This window comes from Poeciliopsis prolifica, unplaced genomic scaffold, assembly GCF_027474105.1.
Source record: "Poeciliopsis prolifica strain line A6 unplaced genomic scaffold, Auburn_PproV2 SCAFFOLD020, whole genome shotgun sequence".
Taxonomy (NCBI): domain Eukaryota; kingdom Metazoa; phylum Chordata; class Actinopteri; order Cyprinodontiformes; family Poeciliidae; genus Poeciliopsis; species Poeciliopsis prolifica.
The window spans coordinates 8,746,415-8,773,963 of record NW_026562395.1 but is presented as its reverse complement, the minus strand read 5'-3'; the positions used below and the strand labels follow the sequence as shown (position 1 = coordinate 8,773,963).

Below are 27,549 nucleotides of genomic sequence, written 5' to 3'. Positions count from 1 at the left end.
AATTAAATCACATTTTATTTCTACATTGCACGTGTTTTTCATAGCCTGTTTGACTTTTAAATGATTAGAATAAAGATATTTCTTATTCATCAATAAGAACATCCAGGTATGAGCAAAGTGGCAGGCAAATGGAAAAACGATCAAATGATAATGTAAACTATTTTTGTAATATTGTCTATAAATACCTAAACTTTTTCCCCATACGTTTTGTTGACAGGGTCTTCATCGCTGAAAAAGCGAAGTGGTTTTGTAAAATGACTGCTGTTCCATGTTTTTGATGCGCCTTTGTTCAACAGCGTCCTCTAGCGGACGACGTTATATTTCATTGTTACCATAGCAGCCGGTTCTAAACACTAGTATCCGCTTTTTACAGCAGCAGAAATGTTTCGGGCTCGGACAGAAAGAGTGATTAAAACCATCATTTGTGAAATTGTGGAGCAGTGTGAGAAGAGAGGACACTCTGTTTCTGAAACTCTGGTGGGATTTATGGTGAGTCACCCAGCTGATGCAGACCGCTCAGCAGGACGGCTGCAAGTCTTTACTGCAACCAGCATTCATTATGGAGGCCATTTATTTCATCAAATATGTGCGTTGATATCCAGAATGCATGTGTTGCGTTTCTGTTCAGGTGAAAGCTGTGGTCTTGAATCCAACTAACGGTTTTGATGTAGACCACACGCTCTCAGAGGAAGACGTCCAAAGACTCAAGCAGGTATTTGTGACGCTGCAGCTCAAGTCTGCAAGCCAACCAGGCTCCAGACATCAGAACATGCTGTTTGAAATGACTAACTTTTATTAACTGTTCTTCTTCACATACATCTAAATGAAATGGCCTATTTGTGGTAAGAGTTACAATCTGCTTCAAATCTTTAAAACCCACAGAATTTGCATGGCAACAGATTTTCTGGCACCTAGAAAAAACTGCTTTTGCGGGGCCTACAGTCAGTTTGTAGAACAAGTATAATAATGGTTCAGACTCTGTTTATGGCTATAAAAATTTTATGATGACCTGTTTATTTACATACAGCTGATGAGGCTCTTAAAGTGAATATTAGTTTTGTTAGCTTTACTAAGTGGTTCAAACTCTTTTTGTTTTCTCCTGATATTGACTGAAACCTTTGAGTGTTAGAAATGATGAATGGAAGCTGAAATAGTCAGGAAGTAAACTCGTACACTCAAATCCAGGAATTTATTCCTGCATAGCAACTGCTAACAAGTTTCCACCATGACCTGTCTCCAAAGGATGTTGTTTTGTTTTTTCCCATCATGCTCCATTGTTGCAACTTGTTAATAGACCTTTTAGGTCTGTTGACTCGTTTTTTAACTGCAAAAATATCAACATTCTCGGACCTGCTTATCTCTATAACACCACCTAATAATTAATACAAATTTCTAAACAGCATAACCTGCCAGCTAATGTCTCCCAGGACAGGTTGAGTTACAGCCTGGATCTGTTCAAACAGTTTATTTGTTTTGTCCTCAAAAGTAGAACTGTCCAGCTTCAACTGGAGCTTCTCAACAATCTGTTGAACAATTTTGAATCAGCTAGTTTCAAAATCAAGTATACATTCTTCAGAACCACAGGAGGTGTAGTGATTAGTTTGGACTGTTGTCAGTGAGTCACAACACACTGGTGCTGCAATCTGATCATCCACAGCAGACTAGAGCAGGTGAAGGGTTTTTTGGTAGAGAAAACAAAATTTTATCTGCAGTTTTGTCATAGCCGAAATGAACAAAACCTGGTCTAGATAGGCAGGAGAGAAACTTACGGGATGATATAGAGACCAGTGTGAAGGAGCTCTGTTCGCCCACTGACTGCTGTTGGACAGATGTCCTGTCTCTAGATTATCTGTCACAGTGCACTTCGGTCACAGTTCGACAAATTTTACTTTAAAGTGAGTGAGTGCTGCAGCTCAAAGTCCATGCTGGGTGAAAATGCACTAAGAAGAACACATGCTTTCTGAGGCACATGCAGAAACGCTATTTGCCCCTGGCAGGGTTTTCAATGCACAAACAGCTGTTAATACAGACTAGAAATAATTATTCCGCCGTTATTTTGGCACCCATTCTTGTATGTCACCCTTGTGCATCACATGAAGTTCACACCCACCTTTTGCTCACTGGCTATGCTCAGTGCAAAGCAAAACCGTCATTGCCCATAGAATGGGGCAATAAAGTGGGTTTCAGAGCACAATGAAGCTAGTGGCACTTTTATTCTGAAAATCCCTCACAGGATTTTTAAATGTGAAGATGTGAAGCAGCCATGCCTCCTGATGAACTGTTTCTGGTTGCAGCTCTGCTTAGAGAAGCTTACAGAGGAGACCAGCCCAGGTCTTGATACCATCAAAATGCAACTTTATTTTGAAATGAATTATGCCTCTCGACGTAAGTATTAACTTTAAATCTGTTTTATATGTTTTATTGACTACTCTAGAATTTCTTTCATAGGATAATATTTTATCTTTTTATATTTGAATGTAATAAAAAATGTTGATTACAACTGCTGTTCTAAGAACTACTAACACTGACTAATGCCAGCGTTACATTAAAATGAGAAACAGACATGTCTTCCAGTAACTCAGAGTGTTGTACTGAATGTACTGTAAATGTCTTTCCTTTTTTGCAAACTTGCATTTGCCTTCGCTTATACATTTTACCATCCAGGGCTGTTTCTGCCAAACTTTACCAGCTAGTGAACATTTTCTAAGTGCCTTGAGACATGTGCTATAGAAATGGTACTATATAAGTCATTCATATAATCACTTTATTTAAAAAAAAAAGAGTAATAGACTACTTTTTATGCAGATGAGTTTCTGGCGGAGATCCATCGCATACTGGAGTTCAAACTCAGTGGAGTGTGTCGGGAGATTACAGACAACAGAGCAAAATCCAGGGATGATTTCCACACTCTGTACCATCAGATAATTACCTACATCCTGCTCAGATCTGCAATAGGCTCACCTGCAAATTTCAACTGTGTACAAGACACTAATGGTAAGTCACGTTTGACCTGCAGCATCAAGCAGCATGCTTGTTACATGCCACTCTGATAAAGGTGATAGTTTTATGAGATTTAATTCCTTCAAAAGCTGACCCTGTCATCATAGCATTGAAATCCACATGCCACACCAGGCGCTGAAACACTTAACATATCATCTTACAGTGTTTCCATTTATATGCTGTGCTATGTTTATGCCAAATAAACATATTAACAGACAAAATACATCCATCCATCTTCTGCCCCTTATCTGGGGTCGGGTTGCGAGGGTAGCAGATTAAGAAGGGAGGCCCAGACTTCCCTTTCCCCAGCCACTTCCTCCAGCTCTTCCAGGGTAACCCCAAGATGTTCCCAAGCCAGCCGAGAGACATAGTCCCTCCAGCGTGTCCTGAGTCTTCCCCAGGGCCTCCTCCCAGTGGGACATGACCGAAACACCTCACCAGGGAGGCGTCCAGGAGGCATCCTGACCAGATGCCCGAGCCACCTCAACTGGCTCCTCTCGATGTGGAGGAGCAGCGGCTCTACTCTGAGTCCCTCTCGGATGACTGAGCTTCTCACCCTATCTCTAAGGGAGAGCCCAGCCACCCTATGGAGAAAACCTATTTTGCCCGCTTGTATCTGCAATCTCGTTCTTTCGGTCATTACCCAAAGCTCATGACAATAGATGAGGGTAGGAACGTAGATCGACCAGTAAATTGAGAGCTTCTCTTTTTGGCTCAGCTCTCTCTTCACCAGGACGGACCGATACAGCGCCTGCTTCACGGCGGACCCTACGCCAATCTGCCTGTCGATTTCCCGCTCCCTTCTTCCCTCATTCATGAGATACTTGAACTCCTCCACTTGGGGCAGGACATTTCCCTCGACCCGGAGAAGGCACTCTACTCTTTTCCGACTCAAGACCATGGCCTCTGACTTGGAGGAACTGATCCTCATCCCAGCCGCTTCACACTCAGCTGCGAACCGCTCCAACGAGAGCTGCAGATCACGTCCTGATGAAGCCAATAGGACCACATCATCCGCAAAAAGCAGAGATTGATCCTAAAGCAGGGTGCTGAGGGGATCCAAAATGGATCCCCTCAGCACCCTGGCTGCGCCTAGAAATTCTGTCCATGAAAGTAATGAACAGAACCGGTGACAAAGGGAAGCCCTGGCGGAGTCCAAATGAGCCCGACTTATTGCCGGCAATGCAGTCCAGACTCCACCGTGACAGGACCTGACAGCCCGTATCAAAGGGCCCAATAGCCCATACTCCCGGAGAACCCCCCCACATGACTCCTTGAGGAACACGGTCCAACGCCTTCTCCAAGTCCACAAAACACATGTAGACCAGTTGGGCAAACTCCCATGCACCCTCCAGGTTCGACTATCTGACGGACCCTCCTCTCCAGTACCCCCGAATAGACCTTGCCAGGGAGGCTTAAGAGTGTGACCCCCTATAACTGGAGCACACCCTCTGGTCCCCCTTTTTGAACAGGGGGACCACCACCCCAGTCTGCCAATCCAGGGGAACGACCCCTGATGTCCATGCAATATTGCAATATTGCAACCAACACAACCCTACAACATCCAGAGTCTTAAGAAACTCTGGGTGAATCTCATCCAACCCCTGGGCAGAGAGTTTTTTTAACCACCTCATTGACGTCCCCAGAGATTGGAGAGCCCAACCCAGTGTCCCCAGGCTCAGCTTCCTCAATGGAAGTCATGTTGGTGGGATTAAGGAGGTCTTTGAAGTATGCTGCCAACCAGCCCACAGCTTCCCAAGTCGAGGTCAGCAGCACACCATCCCCACTATAAACAGTGTTGGTGCTGCGCTGTCTTTCTCCATGGCCTCTCCAAACTCTTCCCACACTCAAGTTTTTGCCTCAGCAACCACCCAAGCCGCACACCGCTTCGCCTGCCGGTACCCATCTGCTGCTTCTGATTCGAGTTTAGATCATGGGACCGGTCCTCCCAACCTTGCCCCTCAAAGTCCCACTGTCATTGCCCATGTGAGCGTTGAAGTCCCCCAGCAGAACGAGGGAGTCCCCAGGCGGTACCCCCTCTAAGGACTCCAAAAAGGGTAGGTAATCTGAACTGTTGTTCGGCCCGTAAGCACAAACGACAGTTTGTGCTCTCCCCCTCCCATAGGAGGATACCCTCTCGTTCACCGGGGTAAACCCCAATGTACAGGCACCAAGATGGGGAGCAATAAGTATGCCCACCCCTGCCCGACGCTTCTCACCGTGGGCAACTCCAGAGTGGAAGTACGTCCAGCCCCTCTCAAGGAGACTGACTCCAGAACCAGAGCTATGTGTTGAGGTGAGACCAACTATTTCTAGCCAGAACCTCTCAGCCTCACACACCAGCTCTGGCTCCTTCCCCACCAGAGAGGTAACATTCCATGTCCCAAGAGCTAGTTTCTGCAACCAAGGATCGGACTGCGAGGGCCCCCTTCCTTGGCTCCCACCCATCTCACATCGCACCCGACCCCTTTGGCATAGGTGGTGAGCATATGGGAGGAGGGACCCATGTCTCCTTTTACCCTGGGCTGTTACCCTTGGAGCCTGGCCGGGCTCCAAGGGTAAAAGCCCAGCCACCAGGCGCTTGCCATCGTGTCCCCCTCCAGGCCTGGCTCCAGAGTGGGGCCCCGGTGACCCGCATCCGGGTGAGGGAACACCAAGTCTAAAGTTATTTCTCGTCATTGGGATATTTGGGCTGCACTTTGTCTGGTCCCTCCCCTAAGACCTGTCTGCCTTGGGTGACCCTACCCTACCCAGACAGCAGAGTTCCTAGAATCATTGGGGCACTCAAACCCCTCCACCACGATAAGGTGGCTCCCCAAGGAGAGGGACAAAATATACATTAAATGTAAATACTCTTCATAATCAACACCCCTTTTGACTCTCCAGAGGGGCAACCATCAAATAATATTTCTAGTTGCTCTGTGAAAAACAAGCTAACTGCTGTATTTGGGAAAAAACAAACTAACTTATACGCAGCAGCAATATAATATAAAAAAAAGTATATAGCTCAAACCAGAAGTCAAATACTTTACAACGTAAACATCAAAATTACTGACAAAACATTCACGTTTGCTGTAATAAACACTTATGATTATGGTTACTGCTTCAATAAATGGAAGAAATTATGCGGAATAATAAGTAAATGACACTCCAAGGTTCATGTCTGCAAACTGCAAAAGTCTCCTCTTGGAGATTTGGTACCAACTTCGGAATGTGACTTAACATACACATTTAATAATTTGTTATTTACAATCTTTTTGATTCACCTGGTCAGTGAAAAAATAACTGCCAGGAAAAAACAGCAACAGTTGAGGAACACAGCAGACAGACCTGGAGAGGCTGAAGGCAGAGCTCTGCTCAATCCATCATCCATTATTGGTGGAATGATGGATTATGGTTCAACTGCAAAGGACATAATCCATCCATTTTCAAACATCAACAGTTTGAAGTGGAAGTGGTTGAGGAATATAAATATCTTGGGGTTCATCTGGACGACAGACTGGACTGGAGACACAACAGTGAAGCAGGAAGGGACAGAGAAGACTGGACTTCTTCAGGAAACTAAGATCCTTCAAGGTTTACAGCACCATCAGTTGATGGTGCTGTTCATCAACTGAGATCTGCACCATCTGCAGATGGTGCAGATCTTCCAACAGTCTGTTGTTGAGAGCGTCATCTTACGTAACTTTTATTTAAAAAAAATATATATATATTTTTTGCATATTTGTTAAAACTCTTCATATGGCGTGATGGTGAAATATGATACAGAGAAAATTGAGCTCCTAACTAGTCAGAATGTTCTTTGGCTGTTGCCATATTTCCTCATATTAATCCATGTGGCTGTGGAATGTGTCACTTACTGTCAAGGGCATGTTGTAGTAGTGAAAATGATGATGCTGGCGTCTCTCTTCTCCTGTCTTCCAGCTGCGCTGCAGAGTGTCTTGCCCCTGAATGATCTGGGAGCGTTCCTGGTTCTGTTGAAGAAAGACAAGGAGCAGCAGCTGAAGGAGCTCACCATGATTGTAACAGGAATCCGAATCTTCAACGAAGCTGGCAAACAAAATGAGGAAGTTGTAAGCCTCTACAAATTAAGTACGTCTTTCAAAAGTTGCTTTTTGACGAGTGATTTTTAAAGAACTAAAACACATAAGCACAGTTTTAAAACGGCTAACACAAAAAATATAATTAATACACATTGTATAATTTCTTTGCACTTCAGATAAAACCGATTGAAGTAATCAGCTATTATTGTCATTGAGGGCCAATAAAATCTTGATGCAACCCAAGTCACATTCAAAATAAAAATAAATAATAAAAAAAAAACTGCGTAAAATTGCTAGGTATTGTTTGTACACCAAGTATAACTGGACTAAATATACTCGGTGTACAAAATTCAAATCATTGTGTGTTAAGTTCTTTGTTGTGTAATGCCTGCTGCTTGGTGCAGTATTTTGATTTTCTGTATTTGGAGGAAATACTCTTAATAAAAAAAAAAAACAGCATATGAATAACTGGTGAACAACAAGATGTAGTGAAGCCAGTTTACTACTTGCACAGTTTCAGCAAAGGATTCATGACTGACTTGTATGAGTTTCCACCATCCCAATGATTTCATGCTTATAGCCAGGCGTAGTTGATGAACAGATGAGGGTCCTGTTCAGTCAGAAACCAGCAATGTTCATGATTATCCATCTCATTTTGTCTTTTTTATTCACTTGCTTTAAAATACCACTATTTCATTTGGTATTCAGTCAAATATTGTTATTTTGACATTATGATGATGGAATATGCCTTTATCAATTTTAACAGGTTAAATGTGAACTATCTCACTGTGTTTCTGAAGACCACTGTTCTAAGTTTGACAGAAAGGGCTTTAATAGACCATTGCAGTGTTGAGGTGATTAGTATTGTAATTAAGTCAAGTCAGTAGTTTTTGCATACGTTAAATACTTTACTAATTCATTTTAACTTAACTGCAGTATGCTCTGATTAGGCTCATCTGTAATGATTTATATTCTGATCTCAACATTATGTTGCATTTCCTGTAAGAAAACATGATGCTGCCATCAAGTTAGTTGACTAAGAATCCCAGTAGCCAGCTAGGACTGACCTGACTGCTGCTGACCCAACAAAGAAGCTGAGATGATATTCTCATTTTCAGATCCTAATAAATCAGTCCTCAACTCATATTTTATTGGCTCATTTACTAGTCAGATTTGTTGCTCTATTTATAATATTTTGTTTGTTTTATTAAAACAAGTCTCTCTTGTAATGAGATCTTGGATCTCAATGAGACAACCTGCATAAATAAACATCAATTTTTAAAGTATTTCTAAGTAGTGCAGTTGGACCCTTAGGCCAGACTCTGTTGCTATGAAGCCAAACAAAAGCACATTACTGCTAATAATCATTTCTGGCAAATGCTTAGCAGAAAACTTTATACCTCCTACTTCTCATAAATATGTAAAATATTTTCCAATGTTGTCCTTTATCACTTTGTTCTGCCCTTTATGTTGTCCTGGCAGTGCCTGCAGTTCTCCAGGAAGCACTTCAGGTCGGTGATAGAAGCATTAAGAATGAACTGAGCATCACGGAGCGTTTGGTGTGGAGATACACTGCTGTTCTGGAGAAGCTGACACACCCCAACATTCAGCCTGTCCAGTGTGAAATGCCCATCACCCAGCTCAAACAGGCTCTCTACAACGTCAGGCAGCATGAAAGTTTCCAAAAAATTTTACAGGTGAGAAAAAAGTAGTCTAACATTAACGCAAGCCAATACTTGTTTTTTGATTTTTTTGATAAGAAAAAGCAAACAATGTTTCTTTCTATCTGAGGAAAAGGGGGTGGGGGGTCATGTGGTGTTTGTCTGGTCATGTGATGCAGTGGAGTGTCTAATTGAAGCAGAGATGCCATGTTAGCAGAGTGGTCACCATAAATTTACATGTCAAAAAGGCCGAGACACTCAACATTCATCTAGGCAACAGTTGACCTGCAAAAAGTTACAATAAACTGCAAGATGAATATGACCCATATTTAACCCAAAAAACAAAGATATTTGAGTAGGAAAACGTAAGTATTTTAATTGTGATTGTTAGGAGAAAGAAAAGTAATAAAATGTGGCTGTTAAAAAGATAAAAGTGTTTATTAAATGTGCATTCAAAACTGCTTGTCAAATAGTTACAAATACTTGACATGACAATGAAGGTGACTAACTCAACATCTGATCACAAATGTGAGAACAAATCGATGAACAAACCGGGTTTTATTTCAACAAGAACAAAATAAATTCATTAAGAGTTCTGTGAAATGTTTCTTAAAATCTTCATGGAATATCAAAAATATATACTAATAATAAGCATTTACATTGTTTTCTTTTTTAAAAAGCCATATTTGCTGGGGAGAAAAGCATAAGAAATTTGTCGAAGAATTGACACAATGTTTAATTATTTTCCATTGAAGAAACTTATTTTGTGATAATGCATAGATAATCATATCAAGATGTTTTAAATCATTTCATTATATAGTATGAAATAAAACATGACAGCTTTTCTTGATTAAAATTCAACTGATCAGTAAAACTGATCAACAAATGAACCACAAATTTATTAAAGACAGTTTATATGATCCAAGTAGATAATGTTCAAGAGCAAAATATGTACTTAAGAATGAATATGTTTCCTCTCTGCTGTCAGTCTGATGCGAGCATATGTTGCCAGCGTATGGAGAGTCGACAGGCTAAACTTTCGTCTTTGTTGAAGCAGTTGAGAGAAACTGTGCAGCCAAATACAGCCGTCCCAGGTTCAACAGTATTTGTAAGTGCTTTACAATTTACAGCCTTTTCTCCTTAGTGTTCATGTTTATCATTTGAAATGAATTAAAACAACACAAACCTTGTATATTTTAGATAAGAAACAGCGTTAAGCACACCACCTTCCATCTCTGTTGTGCTTCAGAAATAAAAATTCTTAGTTACCTTGCCTCCTCAAAAACTCACTAAGGACCAACATCTGCTGCAGCAGTAAAAGCATCTTATAAAGGTTCAATACAGAACTCATATAAACCATCCACCTATATGGACAAAGAGATCATAAAGGGAGGGCTCCTCCTAAGATTTGCGATGTCCTTGAACATATTTGAGAGCAAAACCCAGATTCTTAAATTCTGCATCAACTGCATAGATAATCCCAGATATATTGAGGCAGTGCAGGCTTGCAGAATAAATTTAACGCAATGTTTGATACTGACAAAAAGATTGCAATTCAATGTTTTCTCCCATTTTCCTGAAAACAACATGACAATGTTTTGTTGTGACCCCAAATCCTCCATATTTAAAGATAGCCATGAATGTCCAAAGATCATTTTTGACATCTGACCTTTGTTTTTCTGTTAGAAATGTTGCTCCATTGACTCATAATAGTCTTTTTTTAATTCTGTCTCAGGCTCACATTTGTTTCTGTCGAATATTATATGTTTATCATAACAATTATGTTTACATTACAAACATTATGATGCAGTTCTGAAACTAGAATAAAAACTGTTTACATTTTTCAAGATTATTGGACCTTAACCAAACTGAAGTATCACTGTATTTTCAGAATGTTGTATATGTATTTCAAAGCACCACCCAGCAACAGTGGGTAGTTGTTTCTAATCGATTGAAACCCAACAGCCCACCACCATGGACAGGCAGATGGGGATTTCACTTTCCTAAAATAATGGCTTAAGTCTTTGTTTGAAATTTTTTGTCTACATTAACTTTTGGCGAAAAGGTGGTGGATTTTTTTTCAAATCAAAATCACCTATGGCAAAAAAAAAAAAAAAAAAAAAAAGTACAAAATGACATAAAAGACCAAAAATGACCATTAGGTGAAAAATTATATCAGCTAAAGCTGTGTCAAGATAGGGACTTAGTTTGCTGCGGATCTGTCCATCCATCCAACCAAAGTTTAGTGTCATCATGTCAACACTGATCAAAATCAGTGCTACTGCATCAATTCAAAATCAGTGCATAGTACTGGACACATAACGAGCCTTGAAAAAGTATTCACTTTCTAACAAAAACGAAAATAAGGTCAGAAAAACACTAAAACAGATTGTGCCAAGGAATACAAATCCTTTTTACAGAGAGCTTTAAAGGTCTGAGATTGTTCTATAATTTAGTAGCGGCAACACTAACTCTGTCTCCTCTGAGCTTCATCTTACTGTGCATTGTGTCTTGTATATCTTTGATATTGTTGAGACAACTGCTACTGATCAGCTACTTATTGAACCTTGTATTTTCAGCCATTGTTCAAAGCTGTGACAAAGTTGTGGTTTGAGCTCCAGGATGAGGCAGAACTGCTGCACATTCTCAGTAACATCACAGTTGGTCTCAAACCCTTCCTCGTCTCCCAGGCTAAGAGGTTTTCAGAGGCGTATCTGGACAGCCTGCTGGTGGCAACAGAAGTAAAGACCGACGCCAACAGACTGGCAGCATCCTCAGGTATGGCAATGTCACTCACATAGTCAATCCTGAATGTACAAATGAAACATATTGATCAAGTTTAGTTAAAGGTTAGAAAAGCAGACATTACTGAGTGACAGTGGATTTGAGAGTTGAGGCTTCTGATTCCTCCTCCAGATGAGCAGATTGACCCGACTTTGCTAAACACTCAAGCCTGGCTTCTGCCTCATGGAAGTGACAGACTGAAGGAGCTGCCATTGGAGTATAACGGTTTCTGTGGTTACATGTTCGTGAACAGAGACGGTCTTCTACTTCCCGGTAGTGCTCACCTGAAACACCAAGAAAATGACAAAAAACAAACATTCATCTTCTCAAAATACAATAGCAGTTTTATTGTCTTTGTAACAGTAAAAAATCTGGTTGCAATTCTCCAGATAAAAACCATGTCTCACTTAAAAAACCAACAATAAATAATTACTTATCCTTTGATAATGAACTTAAAACTGAACTAAATTATAGACATAAAACTGAGCAGGTCAAATTGATCACAGCAGCATTCAGCATAGCGATGGCTAATGGCTGAAACTGTTTCTCAATGTGCTGGACTGTATTGTTCATGTGTAGGTGAGATATTTCATTTGGCCTCACTGACCAGGCTGTCAAACACTTTGATCAGTAAATCACAGAATTAGAGAACCGTATCTCCATTTATTCACATAAGCTTGATTGCTGTACAGTCAATAAGCTTTTCCATTTAAGATTCCATTTTAAATACAAAACCATTTGATTTTACTGTTAGAAACACGTGGGGACTGGTGGGGGGAGGGGGTAGTAATTTGGGACTTAAAATAAAGTAAATGTCTATTTTTGCAGGAAATCCTTCTATTGGAGTTCTAGAACACAAGGAGAGGTTCTATGCTTTCAGCTCCCGGGAGGCAGCGTTGGCATTTGCCTCCTCTCCAGACAACTTTGTTGCTCAGGTGGCAGAAAAATCCAAATTTTTTCCAGAACTTTTTCAGCTTCTCAAACTCCATCAGCAGCTTCCCAGTACGCGCTCATCATACTCTGAGGTTGGTGTCTTTAAGTTTAGAACATTTCACCAATACAGTAGTTTCATTTTGAAAACGAGACTCCACAGTAAAATGTAGTTCCCTTTTTGTGTAACACCAACTGAACTCTTCAGTTCCACAGTAAACTGAATACATCTTGAGTTCAGATGATCTGTTCCCTTGTTAGCTTTAGGAACCTTGTTGCATTTCTGATCTCAGCCGCTGTCTCTGCTTTGCTTTAGCAGAGAGAAGCAGGGCAGAGTTTATGGCCTATGCACATCAACAAGCGGGAAATTGGAATACAAACTGTCACCCACCCAGTGGAAACACACATTGACAAGTCATATGAGTGGAATGAGTGGGAGCTAAGACGAAAAGCCATTAAACTGGTGAGCCAGACCCAAACATGTTTAACCGTGTCCCACAGGCACAAAACCAAAATGTAGCGCATTTGGATATATCTTTCATTAAGCACTATATTCCCATGTATGACATTGAATATTTACATTTTCCAAAGCATGATAAAAGTTAAGAGTTGTAGGTGTTTAAGACCAAACTGATTTCTGCTTTATATTAATGTATCTCTAGTAGCTTAAATGTCTTCTGCTGCTCCAGTACAGACTGATATTCTTTTATTTTCAGTCTAATGAACCTCTTTTGTGCTCCATAATCTAAGGCTAATATTCGGACAACAGTGACTCACTCAATGCAGACCAACCTGAGCCACATGAGACGGGACAACGTTAGCCAAACATGGCTGCCGAAGGAAGCTACCTCTCAAACAATGAGCGAGAGCGGGAGCAACGTCCCCAAACCTCAGACATACCTGCACGGTCTGAGGGGACAGAGACATGCTGAGGTGCTGAAAGTAGACCTCACCAGACCTGTTGAAGAAAACCCTTGATGACAAACCTTTGATGAAATTAAAGGTACTGTGAGCAAATGAGTTCATCATTTCATCATTGTCTATATAAGTATATTTGTGGTTTGTATTGTGCCTGTGTCTCTTCTAACCAGTTAATGGAGTTGGAACTCAGAGAGGTTGGACTTAAATGTTCGTGTCGTCTGACCATTTCCTTGTAATGTTGTACAGAACATATTTCCTCAGCAAATGCAATTTCAAAGTTTATAGAGTTGGTACGTTAGACTGTGTTTCCAAGCACAACGACACAGCATCTGGAGACTTGATATAGTTTCTACTTGTGTCTATAATCAGCAGTCTTCCAGTCTGACAGTTATGAGACATTTAAACCCAAACACAGCTCAGCTCAGTTCTGCAGGCGACCAGTGAAACTTCACACACTGAGGACTCTTTGGACCTGGTTCTTCTGTGGATCATCAGATCCTGTTCTGACACTTATAATATGGTGTATAGTCAAAGCTTCTCAGTGCTGAGAGGGGAATTCTCCTTCCAGCTTTCCTCTCCTCTTCTGTCCACTGAGGTTCCATCTTATGTTCAAAACTAAACTTTGCTTTTCCTCATGACTAGGCCTGAAAACTCGAGCCCTTTTCAGAGGTTTATGCCAGGTTAGATCCTGGATGTCCAGTAATTAAAATTAATCTTAATGCCAGTAAGACTTTGCATCACTTTGCTTGGACATTAGCACACTGATCATGTCTTTGGTTCCAATTTTCTCCTTTTTTCTGCTCCTCTGTCAAAGACCTTCCTTTTACCTTTGATGCAGTTGTCATTCCTACTGCTGGGAATAAGAGCAAGACCATCTTCAAACAACCAGCATTTAAAAATATTTCTATTCACCCTTGACAAGTAGAAACTGCAATTGCTTTTAATATGGTCCAACTCAGGTCATTTTTCAATAAATCCAGCAAAATCAGACAAACATACAGTCCAGTTCAGTCCATCTAACTGTTTGTCCTCCATTTTGATAATACAGCTTAAAATGTGAAAGTAAAAATGACATCTTCAATGAAAATCTTCCAGCAAAAGTGAAGCTAGACGATTAGCTTCATATAATACAATCAATGGATATTTTTCAATTTCCCATAACAGCTGTCATGGTTTTAGCACATTTCGAGTACAGCCCTTCAGCATCCTTGACCTGACTCCATTATGAAGGTGAAATGTAACGATAGTCACACAAACATATCTCTTTACACTAGATTCAGCTTTACTTCAAAGTATTTTTGTTTCAGTCCATCTTTCTGTTCATCTTAAGGTGTAAAACGTATATTTGCAAAACTTTTATATGAACAAATGAAAATGTTTCACTTCAGGTGCACCTGTTAAGTCGGCAGGTCTTTCACTCATCAGTTGAAAGCTTTTACTTTTTAAGAGTAGATAGACCAGTAGATGATGTTGAAGAGGATATAAGATCCAGGGAAGATGACCCTGGAGTATTTGTCTATGGCGTGTGTGTCAATCCAGATGCTGCTGTAAGCCCTGGAGCCAACATGGCCCGTCATCTGGTCAGTCTCCATGGCCAGTTCAACCAGCATCCTTTCCCTTCTCATGCCATTCTCCTCTGGCAGGCCGTAATTTCCTGTGGTGTTGACGTCCACTTCACTGTAGCAGTCCGACATCATGCCAGGATGAGCTAAGCCGCAAGTACACGGCAACTGCAATAAAAGTTAGAAACATATAAGCAATATAAAGTTAGAACATAACTTTCAATAGCTGCAAACCATAGTAAGGGATAACAGACCTGATCATGAGAAGCTCATGTCACCAGATTTGTCTAGTTGAGATAGAAATATTTTTTACAATAGAGACCTGCAATCCTGCAGTCTCTCTAAATCTCACTACCCACTGAATGTAAGCCATCAGAAGTCTGTAGTTTTGATGTACATACGTTAAATATCTGTATGCAATGATTTTGTGCGTACAAAACAATTCAATAAAACTGATTCTAGTTCTGAATCTGTTAGGAGCTGAATCAGTCACAGTTATTATAAAGTTCACCGTTCTTTAAGCACAAAGGAAAAGAAAAGATATTTACTTAAAAAAACTACAGAAAGAACATTAAGAGGCCAATAATAGACTAACATTCACCATTCTGCTTAAATACTTTAAAAAGAAAAGATCTGGTTAAACAATAAAGTTACAACGTCAAACCAATTTGTATTCCAGATGATTAAAAATGTGACTTAATTCAAGAGTAATTACCTTATTCTCTCTTCTTAGCTAATAATCTTTCTTTCAAAATGCCATTTCTTGGAAACTGTCAGTGATAGCACATGGTACCAACCTTCTCCCGCAGTTTTCTTTCCTTGCGTTCCTGGAGGGTGGACAGGTAGTTGACAGCGGCATATTCTATGACCGAAAGGAAGACAAAGACGAAGCTGATCCACAGGTAAACATCCACAGCTTTAATATAAGACACCCTCGGCATGGAGGCGTTGACTCCAGTGATGATGGTTGACATGGTTAGCACAGTAGTTATACCTAAAACAGAAAACAAAATACAGTTAGAGCAAATGAAGTTTCTAACTTTGACTATAACACACGGCCACAGTCAAAGCTATACAAAGAGGACACACAGGAAGTCGCTGTGGTGACCTTTCTCCACCAACATCCCATTATAATCTTCAAAACCCTTCATATAGACAGTACATAAAAATTTGCATTGATTATGAGTCACGATCTAAACAAAAGCAAAAAAAAAAAAAAACAAGTCCAGCTTTTATTTGAACTGTAAACAGTGCTTGATATATTCCCTCTGATGACCACAAGTCATTTATGTGCAACAAAGACTGTTGTCTAACCAAGTGGCACTCTGGCAGGAACAGCCCTGCGGTCGATCCAGAAGGACACCCAGGACAGCATGACCATCAGCGTGGCAGGAAAGTACGTCTGCAGCAGGAAGAAGAAGATGTGCCGCCGGAGGGTGAAGTTGATGTACAGCCGATTGTACCAGCCTGCAGACCAGAGTAAAAAAACTGAATTAGGCTTCACAAATTCTATATGAATTGAGACACAGCTCCCCATTTCCATGCAGCACCTGTACTGCTGTAAAATGCCAGCTTTGTGGTCGTATGGAACTCCTGAATGAGGAACTGAGACAGAGAAATTCTTTCATCCGTGTTTAAAGATCTGTTGCCTTCCTTCCAGTACAGCATCAGGTCATCATCCGTATAGGCATCTGAACAAAAGAAAAAGTATAGGCCATACTCATGTCTGATTAAATTAAATAAACATTTGACACAAGCATGGCAAAAGTGATTATTCTTAAAATTACAAACTCAATAAGTACTAAAATAAACCTTCATACTATCTGAAGTTCATCAAAAGTCTTAGTAACTTACAGCTTTCGATTTCCAACGAGCACGTTTGTGTGTCCAGAGGGAAACGACTCAGGTCCATGCTGCACATGGCTGTGACTGTGACTCTGAAATCACAAAGCAAACGTCTGAATGTTTACTGGAAACAATGGATTGTGGAATGCCGAGAAATTTGTGGAGACTTATAAACATTTGTGCAGATGGGCAGGACAGAGCGACAGAATCAAGATAAAAACAAAGAAAAGGTTCAATAAAAATCTGTAGCATAAATAACCCTTGGTGTGTAACTTCAATAAAAACAACAGTTTCTGATTAACAAATGATCAGTCAGAAGCAGGAGCTTTCCAACTTTCTATAGTTAGTTGAGCTGCATGTAATGTAGATCTAACCCTCAGCGGAACATCAGCCAATCCTTATTAATGGGACAAGATCTCAGCAGGAAGCAGGTTTCCAACAGAAGTGTGTTAAGCCAACTGACTGTACAGGAGAGGGTGGAGTGGTTTGCAAACTGTCATCATATTCCAATCTGTTTTAGTCTGGAAAATATCCACCCAGCACTAACCCTGACCCAATGCAGATTAACCCTGGCCATGTGATGCATATGTAAGTCTTTCATAATGCAGTATATGATCATCCCATAGCAAAGTAACAGAATTTCTGGCTGTAGAAAAATGCTTTCTCTGTTATGATGGCTCATTGTTTCATCATCACAGTTAAAAGGTGTAAAACATTTAAATATGTCAAGTCAAACACCAGATTTTGTGGAATAATAACCCAGGCCTGAATTATCACCATTTCAGTTTTACTTGCATCTCCTTGTCAGAAAGACTTTACAGGACAGGAATCTGTCATTTTTGTAATTTGATCTCTATTATGTTACTGAATCCAATTCTGGTTCAGTGTTATCTGATACAATTTGTAGCTTATCGTTACATTTGGTTTCATAAAGTTATAGAGGTTCGAACAGGAGGAAACTGGACTTTTAGCTTTGAAGATGCTTCTTGTTTAGAAGTGACTTTGGACTTTCACTGGATCAATATGACATTTCTTTTTTTAATTTTAGATATGTACAACTCAGGGTGGCAGAATGGTAGAGTATTTCTGTTACATTGATTTTTTGTTTTTAAACTTTAATTTCTGCCTTTGTAGTCAAAAGTCTGTCTTTTGGACAACCGTTCCTTCTTGTTTTGGATTCTGTGTGTGGGGGAATTTTCAAGAACACACATTTTCAGTTTGAAAGCAGGTCTTCATGTCTTTTTTCTCAAAACTTGTAATGCTTGTAGTCAAAACTTCTGCTCTTTCAAACATTCACTCTGCTCTCTCAAACCTTTCTCCTTGCACTTAAAACTCGTCTCTGCTCGGATCGAATCTGTGCTTGCAAACCTCTCTTGATACCAAGGAAACGGTACTTTGTCTTGGAACAAAAAAGTACTATCGCCTGGCAACCTCTCAGCCAATAGAATGAAAGTGTTATACTGGGGGTGTTTGTTTCCTTCTAGTGGGTGTAAAGGCCTTTACTTGAAAAGGAACATAAACTGTAGCTGTTAACTTCTTACTTTTCTCTAACAGAACAACTCCTGGATCGGTGCTCTGTCTTCTCAAAGCCCCAACTGTTCATGACGGATCGCAGCTCACACTGACCTAGCTTCTGGTTCTGCTCTGGCTTTTTCATGTCAAGGGGGAGTTTTTCCTCTCCATTGTCTCTACATGCATGCTGTGTGAGGGAGTGCTGCAAAATCAAAATCAAAAAAATACTGTTGTGATTGTCCTCACATGTTTCAGCCTGAAACACCCAATTCATGATCACAACCGAGAAAAAGCATTTGGGTGAAGAGATGAGTAACAAGAGAAGAAAGCATGTGGCATTGTACATAAATACTTATGTTGTGAAGCAGCAAATATTTTGCACTCTAATTTCCATTAAAGAAGTAAATGCATTTTGTTCCCAATTCTGTAACATGGTAATGCAACTAGATCCCATAGGTCTGCCAGAGTGCTTTACTTCACAGACTTGCTTTGTTTGGACTCATAAAGACTTCCACTTATGTCTCAGTAAAAGATGTATTCTTTTTAGGTTTGAAAATCTATTATTTCTGAAATTCAGGAGTTTGTAATTCAAAGAAAAAAAACCTTTTTGTCTGTCGGTGGTCAGTTCGCCGTGTGCAGCTCTGAGGACAGTCCTAGAGTTAACATTTTTATTCTCCGTCAGTTCAGAAAACAAGACTGTCTTTAATGCTTCAGCTGTCCTCTAAAGAAGGGAGTGGTGGAGGATTCATTAAAAAGACACACACATTTGCTGTATTTTTTTTTTTACAAAAGAGGGAAAAATTTTGATGAATCTGTCAATATCTAGCTTTGATATTAGGATATTAGGATACTGAAAAACAGCCAGTTCCATCAACTGACATTATTAAACTAAACTGTCCCACTGATAAAATAGGGTTAAAAATACAACAATGGATTACCTGAGGCTGTAAAGGACTTTGCCATCGGGGTACACTCGCAGCATGACGTTGTCTGTGGTCGTGTCATGTGTGAACGACTTCTTAGAATGGACAAAAAACATGTCAGGTACCCATATCTTCTTCACCAGGCGACCATCGAAGGTCATACTCTGGTTGGTGTTGCTTTTAAATGACAAACGATCATCTTTCCAATAGTGCCTCAGATACAAGGTCATAGTGAAATCCTTAAGAAAAGAAATGAAAAATTGATTTTCATTGTTGCTTCAAGTAGGAACAAGTGCATAGAGCTGTTTCACAATCACATACCATGTCAACCTCTGAAATCGCATCCAGGCTTTCAACCTGAACATCCACTCCAACTGGGACAGCAGGTCCTAGAAAAACAGGATACAACTGTTTATTTATGAAGATCCACTGACCTCTCATTTACATCAGTGTTATGAAAAGGGTGCAGATGTAACCCAAGAGCCTCATTTGGAGCAGCTTGGATTATCTATCTTTGTTTTATTCCAACTGTTCTGATTTAGACAATGACTTCTGCTTTCTATTGCCAAATCCCCTTAAAAGCTGCTGTGTGCAGATCCCTGAATCCTAAGCACCGAACCGGAGGAATGAGTGCTGTAATCCCAACAGACATGAAACCAACTGCTTCATATATGTATCTCTCTCTATCTCTCTCTCTCTATCTCTCGCACATATATATCTATATCGATATATATATATATATCGATATAGATATCTATAGATATAGATACATCTATATCTATATCTATATATCTATGTATGACATGGTAATACAACTAGATCCCATAGGTCTGCCAGAGTGCTTTACTTCACAGACTTGCTTTGTTTGGACTCATAAAGACTTCCACTTATGTCTCAGTAAAAGATGTATTCTTTTTAGGTTTGAAAAAAAAAAAAAAAATATATATATATATATATATATATATATATATATATATATATATATATATATATATATATATATATATATATATATAATACATGTGTAAATTACTCTACACTCTGAGCTTCTCCAGACTACAGGGATCCCTGTTTGATACTCATTCTGACTGTTCTTGATTCAGTCCTTGATGATGCTGTTGGAGTCAATACTTGTTCTCAGCAGAATGGCAGATGGAACTGCTACTAACAGGTACAGCTTTTGCATTTCTTTCTCAAAATGATCTTTGAGGAGGGAAGAGAGATCAGATGGCTCATTAAAGCCTTTTAACCCATATCAGTTTGCCCACTGACAGTGGATTTGTCCCTTCAATATTCATTAGCTTCAAATGCAGGGATCCAAATAGTTTGTGGTCTTGCATTAACATGGTCAATGGCCATTTAATGAATTTCTTTATTCATTCCAGGTAGGAATGCTGTAAAGTCAATGTCACAACACAAGTGATCATCTACTACTCATCCAGAGGCAGTGGGTGCTGTAAGTCAGATTGATGAAATCTGCTGCGTTTCCTTAGTCCAGGGGTGTCAAACTAATTTGTCAGACTACTTTTCATTTTTATTTTGATACATATCTAGATTATGAATGTCCTCAAAAGCCCATTTGTGCCAAAATGTATTAATAAAACCCATAAACAAGCTGTTAAAATATTAATAAATAGTTGCCTCCCCATTTGATGAGTATTTCTTCAAATGAAATCATATTCAACATCTTTCACACTGAAATTTGACAGCACACAAATAATAGATTTGATTTGATTAATGGAATAAAGTTTAAGTACATAACTATTATTTTGAAGATTCAATTTATGCATTCTTGTACATGAAAAGATTTGGGAGTCAGATTTGTCCCCAGGGCCTTTAGTCTGGCACATACTGTGTGTCTTGGACAAAAACTTTTATAATTTAAATAACTAACTGAGCTCACTCTTCTGATATATCACAAACATCAGTTGGGATGTATGCATGTGAATTGAAATCACTTTTTAGAAAGTGCTTTGAGGCAATATTTGCTGTGAAGTAGAGCTACATACATAAATTGAACTGAATTAAATATTACACCAAATGTTTGGCCACAGCGATTTCTAAGACAGGGATGTGATGGCAGCTAATGAGTTAGAGAGAAAAACACTAAAGATGTCCATTAAACATTTGACCTGGTATATCATCCTGTCCTGTGTAGACTGACTTAAATTCATATTCACCAAACGTGTGGCAGATGTTAGAGGACAGTTGTGGCTCTTATGTCCTCAGCTACATGGTTTATTTCCTTGGAAAACAGAATGCACTCCTGATTTTTTCTATCTGATTTAGCTCTAGTTTCTTGGTAGCTGAGAAGAGGGACATCAAGAAAAATACAGTTTTCTCGATGACTTAAATGCAGGCGGACTTTCATTTTCAAATTGAACCACCTTCAAATGTTTTAAAGTGTAGGGTTTATTCCTATCTCTATCTTCTAGATGCTTCATGTCATCTTTGGTTTCTGGTTGGTTCAAGTGGCCAATAACAACCCATATGACATGGTCAGATATATGGGTTGCCTCCTTATGGATTTTGATATCCATAAGGAGGCTGCTGCTCACAGCAGCTTCCCCACACATCCTGCAGTGCTTCAGGAACATCCAGCTCTGAAGTTGTGCAGTTCATTCCCAAAGCAAAGCTTGTCCTCTGGTTTCTACTGACTGCCTCAGTCTGACTGCTGGGAAAAGTATGGACAATGTCCCACGAGGGTCTCTGAGGCCAAGATCAACTGACTGCTTCAAATATGGAGTCTTTTTATAAAATATATATTCAGTCTCATTAGCTGGTAGTTTTAGTATCTGTGGAGCCATTTAGGCTCTGGTCTCTAACTGAATGAAATGTTCCGTCTGAGATTATGAATCTTAGTGGAATCCAAGTGAGAGCTTCAATTCACAATGACTCCAGCTTTGAGTCATTGAGCAGATTAAGAATGCAGCTATTGAAATCGAAAGCTACAGACAGGCTGCTCAGTAATTAATCACTGGCTTGCAACAGCATGGTTCTACCATAATCCCACACTGTTATGTCATCTTTGCCAGCCAGGACTGGGCGCTCTCACTACTATGTTAATAAAAGAACCGAGCCTGGAGAGCGTAGATTGGTGTTTACCTGGAAAATCGGCTGGATATTTAGAAGCAACACATCTGAAAACACATCATAACCCACGAGTTTTTGCACAGAAGGTTCCAAAAGATGAAGCGCCTTACCTCCAAACCCTGGTCGCATTGTGAAGTCATGGTCATCTATCCTCAGCAGCTGCTCTGACTTCGTAGCTCTGGCTTTAGTTATATCTGGACTTCTCTTGAATATCGGACTGAGAGAAAATGAGGAAAACTTTAATCATTAAAGAAAGAGTGAGAATGAATGTCTTTGGGACCTTTGTTTTATCAACACACTTCCTCTGTTGGGCCCTTTCAGAATCTGCAGTCATTTTAATCCAAACATTTTTGAAAAGGGGTTGTGAGTTGATGTTGTCAGGGAGGGTGGGTCAAATAAAACTTTAAATCTTCTGACTTCAAGAAAAGCCCTCAACCACTGAAGTTCCTGTTTCTAATTCAGCTTATCCAATATAATTAGACTGTTATTAAAGTAGTGATTAAAAACCCACAGCAATTTCTAAATATTTGTCAAACCGGGCTACAGAATCTCAGAGGAACCAAAAACTAATTATGTTCTTTGGTGAGCAAACCTAATGACAGTTCAACTCAGTCTTGGATGTTTAACATTTTTGATACTTTTATTAACTTCTTAATAAAAGTATCATATTAAAAATAATGTTTTAATAGAAAACATTATTCTTTTTAAATGGCTGCTTCTTCAAAAATGAATTTAAGGTGAGTGTTTTCTAGTTCTTTACACATGATGTTGTTCCACTAGTTTATTGAATTTACAATTAATAGCTTTCCATATTGAGGTTGTTCTTCACAGGCAAATAATCTGATGAATTTTCTAATTCTAAAGTCTGAGGAAAGGTTATATAGGGTTTAGTGAGAAACATGAAACTGGACCATCTGTCTGTAGATACCAAAAACAATGGTGTGATTAAATTGTTGACCTTATGCCTCAAAGTTCACCATGCTTCTTTAATCTCCACTTTCAACTAGCCTCAGTTATACTCCTAATTGAACAAAAAATATACAAAAACATAAAAATACCTGCCAGTCTTGTGACTGAGTCCCAGTGGAGACATCTCTTGTGTCAATCTGAAACAAAAAGAAAGATGATATATTATTATGCACTATTAAATAACCGTACAGCAATAAGGGAACTAGAAAAGTAAGGTTCTAACAGTCATGCATTTCTGAGAAACTCAACAGAATTTAATTCATTTAAATCTCTAACAGTCGCATGAGCCACCCTTTAAATGTTTTAATAGAAAACATTTGATCTGCTCTTTAGAAGCAGCATTAGGGGTCAAACACAGATGTTTGACATCTGATTCTCCACTTTGTGATGCTCTGAACCTTTTCAACATGATACAGGTCTGAGCTGCAGCCAGGCCGAGGCCCAAAGCTCTCCAATACACAGATTTATTGTTTCACATTAGTCACAGAGACACCTCTGTGTATTCCTACTAAGGATCATGTTGGACTCATGTTGGACCATTGCAGTGTAACTCTGCAGAGTAACTGTTGCTAATATGCTTATCAGACACAACTGTTAAGAAAACTTTATATATTTTGTCTTTTTAAACCCAATACATGTCTTGTATTAACGGAAGAAAGTCAAAGGTCATCCACTTTTTTTGTTCTTTGCTGCCTTGGTGTTGGATGGAGCAGGGGCCTCGCTCCCTGGGTGGATATCGGCAGGTGGGGTTTCCCACAGGGGTCAGTGGGGAGCTGACAGGAGGGCATTTATACCCTCCCTTCGCTCACGCCATCATACCACACATGCAGAGCCTTAGGGTGCAGGCACACATCACAAAGAACATCACTATAGCTGTGACCACATTAGTTCCTAAGGTTTTGGATGATGTGAAATAGAACTGCAACAATTTGTAGTAATCCATTAACCCCATGAAGCAGGGTGTAGCTTCACTGAATAAATCTCCAGTTAAAACCAGTAAAATCATCTAATCTTCTCAAATCTAAAATCCTCTGACAGCTGCAGTGCAGGGAGACAGACAGCCTTGGACTGTGACAGGCTATCAAAACATTTTAAAGATCTTTGATTTTTCCAAGTAGATTGAAAATAGGGTTTTATTTTTAGCCCTCCTTTCGGTTGTTTGTACCTGCTACAGTCGTGCGAAAGATACTGAGTAATAGTTCAACAATCAGGTGAAAACATGGTGGTCAGTTTCAAGAACTGCAATGTGGAAAAGCTTAATGGAGTCTATTTCTTACTCAGGAATTATTATATTTGTTATACAGGAATTATCCTTTGCTATTCTCAGGAAAACAACCTCTGTCCCTGAATGTCACCTGACCCGTTATTGAGAATTGAGAGTTCACTCCAGATTTCATAGTAAGGCTCAAGAGTGACTTCAACTGATTTGATGAAGGCAGGAGATCCACTTTCAGCTGTGAGTGGATCAGCAACTGGAAGTAAAGACAGTCTACTATCCAGGGTCAGCATCCGATGTGAGATGGGAAGAAACAGGTGGGGGAGAAGAGACAGGAAATCAGCAGGGTAGTTCTTAGAATCTGGATGTCAAATATCATCATGATCAAAACACAGCAGGCAGGCAGAGCAGTGGCTGATACACCCACCAGTCCTATTGATTCATTTGGTGGTGTGTGCATAGTTCTTCAGCACTCTGCATCTGACACAGAAGAAACATTTTTTTCCCAACAATACAGTACTTTTGTCTTGTTGCACACTGTGCCTCCTTCTGTGCCACCTGGGTTATCATACAGCTCTCAGCCCACAGTCACTTGAATCAGTAGAGGTCAGGTCACAAAGCAGGGTCAAACTGTGCTAAAGGAGAATAACCACCAGGAGCTTTTTAACTTCTCTAAAGCTTGCTTGAATGTCCACTAGAATATGTACTTGTCCTTAATTCCTGGGATGAAGAAACCTAACCCTAAAACCACAGTGAAATCTTCCCATGAAGCTCTGCACTGTTGCTCACACCAAGCAGCAGCTTGACTGCACACATAAATAATATCCACATAGTTTTTCTTAACAATTTCCACCATCAGGTTCTGATGAACTGAAAGAACAAAGACCAATCACTGAGCGACTCTGCAGAATGTGAAATGATCGTACCTAGTGCAGTAAAATTGTCGGTTTTTATCTTCATGCATGGGCAGTTTGTAGTGTCAAACATCAATCACAGAAAATATGTCTACACCTTACAAGAAGGCAAACAATTAGCTTTCCTCAGTAACTTTTAGTTGCTTCAAAACTGGGATCCACTCAGTTTTCATCATCACTGTCAGACAGAAGACGCCTCTTGCGAATGTTGTGCCCCCTATTCTCACTGCCTGAGGCTGGTTAGTGAGAAAGTTCTTGATCCAAAGTCCTGCATCCTGGAGCTTCACTATCAGCTTCACCAGGATGATGGTATTAAATCCTGAACTAAAGTCGATGAATAGCATCGTAGCATAAGTGTTAGGATGCTGTCAGGACTGTGTAATCCTCGGTGAACTGGTTCCTCTTGTAGGCAAACTGGTGCCTGTCCAGACCAGCAAGTCCAGCAGGTTATCCTTGATGTGCTTTAGGATGAGCCTCTCAAAGCACTTCACAATGACAAGGGTTTTTCATATCTCTTTGACCATTACTGTAGGCTAACGTTCAGATGACCAGTAGGCAGCATCATGGGCTCTGAGCAGGAACCGCACAGTTCCATCCATCCGCAGCTTCTGATGAGGTAAAACGTTGATGGATCTGTGCAGGACTGCAAATAAGATATAACAGCAGATCTAGAGATCTGAGCTGTCTTTGAAAACCTCCCATTGAGTGAGCTCAAAACAGTCCTGAAGTGATGAGGAGGCCTCCTCAGTCCAGACCTGAACAGTTCTAATGATCTACAGATCAGCGGTCGGTCAATAGAGAGGGATGAGTTCAGCTGATGGCCAGACAGTCCCAGATGTGGGCCTGCAGCAGCCTTTGATATTACAGTTGGCCTGATCCAGGATATTTTTGTCTGTTGGAAAATTTGTGAATTTGTGGAATTTGGGTAGCATAATCTTAAATACTGCTTGATTAAAATCTCCTCCCATTATAACAACTGCCTCAGGGTGAGAGTTCATCTGCCTGCTGATCAGATAGTAAAGCTCCTCCAGAGCTGTTGATATTAGCTTATGGGGGAACATGGAAAGCAACCATCAGAAAACGATACAGTTGATATATGACAGTGGACAGAGTTTTAGTGGGTTGTAAGTTGTCCCTGATTGTTTAGGTAAGTGCTACTCCAGAAATACATCCTGTTTTGCCACCTGGTGTAAACAGAAATTGCAGATTTGAGTGGATATTAATTGTAGACGACTGACACAGTTAAGGAGAAATCACATGTAAAAAATAAAAATGAAATCATTAAATGAATATAAAAGTTGTGGGACTATAGCTACTCCATCTCATGATACCATGTGCTGCATTGTGTTTCTTTCTTCTATTTGTAAAAATGATCAAATGTAAATAAAAGAATATTGCAGTGCCACACTGGGACTGCATGGCACATCTTGAAGATGCTGTCTGGAGTTTAAGCTTTGGTTTGCATGTTAGCTGTTTTTCTGACATAAGGAAGATTTAATTCAGTTATTTGTAGAAATGACATAACTTTCACTATAGATAGTGAAGCACTCCAGTTTTCAGAACATTACGGTATTGTTAAAGCAACCCTAAACCCTGATACTACTGGAAATCAGAGACATCGTCTCTCAAATGTCCTTCACTTTTCACTGACCTGATGTGTCTGTACGGATGCAGACTTTGCCCTCTGGTGCGCTTGTGTCCGGACACCTCGACCATCCAGAGCAGCGCGCTGAACAGAACCACATCCGTATGCATGACGTCCACAGCCTTCTGCTCCCGAACCCTCAAATGTGCAGCCCACTCCAGGGTCTGTCAGTGCACAGGCCGGACGCTGCGAGCATGACTCGCACCGAGAACATAGTAAGAATGCCTACATAAACGTCCAAGTCTTTAATCTCTTAGACGACGGACGGGGATGCAGTTAGCCCGCAAATCTGCACGGATTTACTCTGTGAGCGCCGAGTCAATAAAACCGCAGCGCACGTTGATCCTGATGGTGAGAGAGATGGGAAGCTTTGGACAGAGTTACAGTCACCTGATGTCATTTCAGAATCACCAAATCTACACCAAGTAAAGATGCAGTGTTTTCACAGTGGGTAGGACCCGGAAGCCTCGTGGAAACCCCACGCCTGCAGCAGGAGAGCGCAGGACGCGGCTGGCCGCGGCTGCTGGCCGC

At 40.2% G+C, this 27,549-nt stretch overlaps 2 protein-coding genes across 4 annotated transcripts; one reads left to right on the top strand and one right to left on the bottom strand.

The window, feature by feature from the left end:
* Positions 1 to 344: 344 nt before the first annotated feature.
* Positions 345 to 16,348, top strand: cfap206 (cilia and flagella associated protein 206). Of its 3 annotated transcripts, XM_055044506.1 has the most exons (13): positions 345 to 489; positions 629 to 712; positions 2,295 to 2,385; positions 2,806 to 2,994; positions 6,925 to 7,092; positions 8,526 to 8,740; positions 9,693 to 9,812; positions 11,284 to 11,482; positions 11,621 to 11,761; positions 12,317 to 12,513; positions 12,735 to 12,881; positions 13,169 to 13,421; positions 16,234 to 16,348. In XM_055044506.1, the coding sequence occupies exons 1-12, from the start codon at positions 382 to 384 to the stop codon at positions 13,394 to 13,396; spliced, it is 1,887 nt and encodes a 628-aa protein (XP_054900481.1). In that variant the 5' UTR covers positions 345 to 381; the 3' UTR covers positions 13,397 to 13,421; positions 16,234 to 16,348. The 3 variants fall into 3 exon arrangements, with proteins under 3 accessions (XP_054900481.1, XP_054900482.1, XP_054900479.1); XM_055044507.1 differs by lacking the exon at positions 16,234 to 16,348 and having other exon boundaries at positions 12,738 to 12,881; positions 13,169 to 13,438; XM_055044504.1 differs by lacking the exon at positions 16,234 to 16,348 and having other exon boundaries at positions 13,169 to 13,438.
* LOC129369155 (gamma-aminobutyric acid receptor subunit rho-1-like) lies at positions 14,262 to 27,407 on the bottom strand. Its single transcript, XM_055044508.1, has 10 exons — positions 27,025 to 27,407; positions 23,333 to 23,380; positions 22,385 to 22,491; positions 19,503 to 19,570; positions 19,197 to 19,420; positions 16,756 to 16,838; positions 16,452 to 16,592; positions 16,216 to 16,368; positions 15,699 to 15,895; positions 14,262 to 15,069 (listed from the first exon to the last, which is right to left on the bottom strand). Exons 1-10 carry the CDS (start codon positions 27,126 to 27,128, stop codon positions 14,782 to 14,784), a joined length of 1,413 nt encoding a protein of 470 aa, XP_054900483.1. The 5' UTR covers positions 27,129 to 27,407; the 3' UTR covers positions 14,262 to 14,781.
* Positions 27,408 to 27,549: the final 142 nt, after the last annotated feature.